The sequence below is a fragment of the Lolium perenne genome, chromosome 4 (assembly GCF_019359855.2).
Source record: "Lolium perenne isolate Kyuss_39 chromosome 4, Kyuss_2.0, whole genome shotgun sequence".
NCBI lineage: Eukaryota > Viridiplantae > Streptophyta > Magnoliopsida > Poales > Poaceae > Lolium > Lolium perenne.
In genome coordinates this window covers 153,947,906-153,953,402 of record NC_067247.2, presented here as the reverse complement: position 1 = coordinate 153,953,402, position 5,497 = coordinate 153,947,906, and the positions used below count along the sequence as shown (strand labels likewise).

Genomic DNA, 5,497 nt, shown 5'->3' with positions numbered 1-5,497 from the left:
TTTTCTTCTTTAATCCGCCTCGTCGTGGGTTCAAATACTGTATTAGGCTACTACATTTTTTTAATTTTATCCTACAGTGGATCGACAAAATTACGTAAAAAAATAAAATGTAAGTGTGGTGAACTCGAACCCATGACCTCAAAGCTCCGCCAAGAGGAACTTACCGCCACAGTAGACAAATCTATCTGTTACAAAGTACGTTCGTACGCTACTTTACCTGGATTTTCTGAAGTACAAATTCAAATGTAACCGATTTTTTTTGTCCGGTAGCACTGTTTCTCGGAGGGTACCGAGATTTACGGTTTTCGGCGAGATTTCCGAAATCTCGGCCGAGAAAAAAATCCCTGGGATATACACAAGCACATAGATACGGTTCTGACAATTGATGTTTGCAAGAATGAGCAAGAAACCTCACAAGTCGCTACTACAACTACAGTGGAGCCACAACATGCATCATAAATCCAACCCAGAAGGAACAAAACATGTTCCTCCGACATTCAAAGCATAAGTAAGCAAGCCAATATACAGGTTTAAATCTATCTGAAACTGGGCTACAATAGCAACTTGTGGAAATTCGACAAAGCCATACTTCGGTATACCACCAGCCAAAATCATATTTTGTATAGCACATGCAGGGAAGAAATCTCGGAGACAACCAATGATAAGAAAGCAATGGAACTTTCTTTCCGATGCCATTCACATATACCTACATCTCCTTGGCCAGGTTGATCCACGCCTTGAGGTCCCGGACATCATCGACCAATGAACGTAGACGTCAAGTTCTTCGAAGACGGGAGGTGTGCACCAGAAACCATTTTCTTTAGACTGTTTAAAGGAAGTACTCAGGTTCCCACAATTGAACATTATAACAGGATCAGATGCAAGAAAGCAGCACGTACAACAGAAATCTAAGTACTTGGGAAAAATTACCCTTAGTTCGGTGCACAAATCAGATTCAGATATCCTGAACTGTGTTCTTGCAGATCAACAAAGGTAATAGCTACATAAAAGATTGTTCCTTAAAATTTTGTATATGCTCATGATGAATGTTTGGCTAAGATTCTGGTATATAGCAGACCTTGTTACAACAGAAAGTACAATTAGCACCGCTGAGAAATTGGAGATACATCATGGAACAACATACATTCCCAAATAGAAACTTTTTATGAAGGGAGAAATAAAAATGTTCACCATTGTAGGCATTCAGACCAAATCAAACGTCACCTAGCATTCCCTATACTTTAGCTGGTCTCAATATAATTCAGGGAAGGAGCGTAAGATCAGCATAATTATTATTGTTTATGCAGGAGAAAAGTAAACCATACTTCAGAACCTCGGCAATAGGAGAAAAGTAAACCATGCTATAGAACCTCGGCAATAGTTTTATCCTCTGGAGAAATTTCATGGGCTTTCTCGAGTTAATAAGAGCAGCCTGAATACATTTTCGAGTCAAGCTATAGTCAAGGAAAAGGATAAAATATATTTTCATTAAACCAAGAGATGGTCCATCACCTCGTTGACATGTATGTGATCCCTAGCTTGACTTCGCTCCAAGGCAGAGATATATTATACCTTGAACACTATATACAAAGAAATCATATCCGAACAACATAGTATAGCAGTGCCATTATCTAGCATGCCAAATAATGAAAAAGCTTCCAAGAATCTACAGAGCATTATTCAGAAGACAATGGCGTAATGAAATGGGGTGCTGATGCCATACAATTTGCTGTGCTTACTCGACCAATCATGGTTATGTAGCCAGGATGTATACGCATCGCAACAAACTATATACAGTAAACAAAATATGTATTTCATCGTGCTCAGTAACATTCTGTCCCATGTAAATCAGCCATAAAATACTCGGTATATTGTACGACATGACAACACTGATAGCTGAAACTTTTCTGTGTGTGTTCATCTGTCGAGTATATATGAGTCATGAAGCACGGTGATGTACATATAAGGCATTCAGCGCACTCAGCAGAATGGATATTTTTAGGTTTATGGTAAATGGGGCAAATTAAGCTCAGATACGGAAGAATCAATATTACTACTTTTTTTACCAGTTGGCATATTAGGATGTATATACATCGGCTGAATCTGAGGAAAAGAAGTTATCATCCACTAAGATTCTAGATGCAGTCCGTCCATTGACATTTATACTGCTATAATTAGTGAGGAGGGGGAATGAAAAATTAACTACCTTGGTTCATATTCATAGACGATCTAACTATTGCATCTAACTGTTTCAGGTTTCAGCAGATGTTATTCCGAAAAACAAACCTAACCCTAAACCAAGTACCATGAACCTTCCACTAAACACACAAACATCAATTGATTAAATTCATGTGGAAAAAAATTTACTATAAAATAAGATTGCCTTAGCTGATCCCCATGGAGATGAATTTGTCCCAAGCGCAGTTAAGATCGACACCAATCTTTTTGCATTGTCACCGTAAGTATTTGCCTCGACACCAATCTTCTTGCATTGTCACTGAAAAGAACATTTGCAGTTAAAGTTGACACCAATTTTCTTTCACTGTCACTGAAAAAACATTCAGAAAATATAAGATCTTACCATCAAAATCGTAGCTTCAGGATAGCACACGTAATGACTAATATGATCCATCTACCAGGAACATCAAAGATGGATTGCGCTAGCACAGTACCATTCTCTGTACAGAAAGAGTACTTGTACAGGCTTGCCATCTTAACCTGCAGACCAAGGGTGAACAAATGTAGGAACAGTAATACATTGATAAATTTTCTTGTCAGCAGAACTGTAAGATCATTTTAGATAAATGGAAATAGTACATTTCACTCAGGTTTTCAAGGAAATAGTGCTCAGAATAATATTACATTAACGGTGGCATGTGTTGTTCATGGAAACTTATCTGCTTCTTAAATTAGCAAATCCAAAAATCAGCTTTCACAGAGACGTTTTAATCAAGAAATCGACACACGATATTTGAATAAGAACATAAAATCGAGGTAATGCCTACTCCATGAGTGCAAATGGCAAATGCCTGTATTCTTGAGTTGTCCACAATATTGCTTCACTTCATATATGTGTGTACACCATGATGACATAGAAGATGTTAACATATGAGAAGGTGCACTGACGTCAAGAGAAATTATAAAAAATAATAATAAGGTTTATTGTGACATCCCAAATTCCTTCTATTATTGGCGTTGTCTGCAGCTCTTGTTGTGTGGTAATGCTGATCTCACAAGACTGGGTGTCATCTCAATTTTTGACCACCAAACTAAAAGGCCAAAGAGGTAATGGGATATGAACTTGCTAGAGGCATTACTATCCATAGCACAAAGCCTGATTCAAACACATACACCGCAACTTTTTTTGGAATACCAACACAGCAAGAAAGGAAGAAAATAGAAAGAGCAGAGGTACATGTTTACCTGCCTCTGGGTTAAAGCATCTCTGATCTGAAAGAAAAGAAGAGCGAGCAGCTCGATTCTCATAGTATTCAGCGGCTTGCAGTCGGGGAGGACTGGACTGTGCACCCGGCATGACACTTCCAACTGGTTGTCTATGTGACAACGCCACTGCAGTAGTAGTGTCGGCGACTTGCAGGACCTCGAGGGGCAGTGAACACGGCGAGGACTGAAGAGGGCGACCGCCAAACCCTCCAAGGAGATCGGACCAGTCGAGTGGGAGGTGAGGCGCCGCCGCCGGTGGACACCGCGGTCTCCATCACCCCCACAGCCCCGCCTGCCTCCCTTTTGCTGGTGAACGCCGCGGCGTCCGCCCCGCCGGTGCCCGCCTCCATCCCGTCGCTGGACGTCGCGGTCTCCATCCCTTCCGCCCCGCCCGCCTCTCTTTCGCTGGTGGACGCCGCAGCGTCCGCCCCGCCTGTGGCCGCCTCCATCCCCGTCGCGGTTCCCATCCCTTCCGTCACTTCTCCCGTTGCCGGACGGCTCGGCCTCCATTGAGTTTTCCAGAAAAGCCCAGATGTGAGAAGAGAGTGGGGAGCATCAGCAGCCGTGCCCACGTCTCCCAGCTGCCAGGCCGTGGTGGCCTCCAGCCTCCCTCCATGTCTCACCCGCGGCGAGCCTGCCTCTGTACGCCCCGCTCCGGACCGCTTCAAGGACCAGGAACTCGTACGGATGGAGAGCGGAGATGAGGCTCCTGGTGGCGGCGCGCGCGTTGGGCGGGGACGGTGCCGTGGGCAGCGACTGAGGAAGGCGGCGAGGAGATCTGGATGGACGCCTGTGACCACAGCCGCGCGGAGTCGGGAGGAGCTGATAGACACGGTGGAGCTTTCTTTCTTTTTTTTTGCGAGTTTAAAGCGGTGGAACGTCTAGATTCGTCTGTGCGACCGCTCACCGCTGTAAACAAAAAGAGCATCACCGGAAGAGATAAAGTCTATAACCGGTAACAGGTAATCTTTACTGTGGAAAAAAAAGTAACTTAAGAAAACACATAGGCTGAATCAAAGAGGAGGAAAAAAATTATCTACATGTCAAACCAGGATTGGTGATAAATAACCCATCTACAGTGCCCAAATTAATTGAGATGCCCTAAATTGATTAGCTTTTATATAGGGTATAATTTATTAGCCCATCTATGTATGATCGTATCTAGCTAATTGCATCAGCTGTTGCAGGTTGGCTCGGCGAGATGCAGATCATCCGGAGCAAAACGGAACCGAGGCCGGCAGCAGCACCTTGTCCTCATGCCGGATCATCGGACGCAAGGCGGCGTTCAGTGGGCATGTTCTCCCATGGGCCGATGCAGCAGTGCGCCGGTCATTTCTTCATGAAGGGACAGGCGAGATGGTCGAGGTCAGGGAGGTGGCGTCGATTCCGGTGAAGTCGATATGGCAATCTTCCGCAGCGGCGACCGCTCCCTGCGACAGATAATTCGCCATTGGATCCCGTGTCGGCAACCACAGATCCGTACTTGCAGGGTCCAGTAACTTCGGCCGTTCCCACGCGTCTCCTCGTCGTTCTCCTCCGGATCAGCAACGACGGTGGTGTCTGCGGTGCCGGCACTCAGCAACGGGAACGGGCGGTTTCACCCACGGCGAATTTTCAGTTTTCTTTTCTTTTTTAAGCACGTACTTTTTCAATGTGCCCTCCATCTGATGTGTATATATCATCTCGTTCCAAAAGCTTGCTTTGTACGCCCTTGTTTTTGACCTGGTGAGAAACATCATGTATTGTATATATATTTTTTGAATAAAAATGAATGATCTATTGAAAATGATACAATGTACATATTGTCGAGAATACATTATATATATTATAACGTGTGTAAGATGGATGTACATTACTTATGCAAGAATTCTTATGACCTCGTGTACACACAAATTTTATGTACCTATATAGTACAAAAAAAGCATATCTAACATTATTTTCACGCAAATATGGCACGCCTATATCAGTAGAGACGTTGCAAATGCGTGTCAATTAAAACATCCTTATGTGCGTAGACATGCTTTTGAACGTCTCTATAAAACGTCCCTATATT

General features: G+C 43.5%; 1 protein-coding gene across 2 annotated transcripts; it reads right to left on the bottom strand.

The window, feature by feature from the left end:
* Positions 1-529: 529 nt before the first annotated feature.
* On the bottom strand, positions 530-4,335 carry LOC127294203 (uncharacterized). 2 transcript variants are annotated; one of them, XR_011742930.1, is made up of 4 exons: positions 3,424-4,335; positions 2,582-2,718; positions 1,513-2,497; positions 530-1,432 (listed from the first exon to the last, which is right to left on the bottom strand). XR_011742930.1 is itself a non-coding variant. In XM_051323957.1 (3 exons), the coding sequence occupies exons 1-2, from the start codon at positions 3,952-3,954 to the stop codon at positions 2,584-2,586; spliced, it is 666 nt and encodes a 221-aa protein (XP_051179917.1). In that variant the 5' UTR covers positions 3,955-4,335; the 3' UTR covers positions 530-2,497; positions 2,582-2,583. The 2 variants fall into 2 exon arrangements, 1 of the variants encoding a protein (XP_051179917.1); XM_051323957.1 differs by having other exon boundaries at positions 530-2,497.
* Between the last annotated feature and the right edge of the window lie 1,162 nt (positions 4,336-5,497).

Bases quoted from the DNA above. Each gene is read 5' to 3' on its own strand.
- LOC127294203 (XM_051323957.1), bottom strand. From the start codon at position 3,954: ATGGAGGCCGAGCCGTCCGGCAACGGGAGAAGTGACGGAAGGGATGGG. The intron at 2,719-3,423 runs GTAAACATGTAC...CTTGGTCTGCAG, and splicing joins ATGCTTTAACCCAGAGGCAG to GTTAAGATGGCAAGCCTGTA.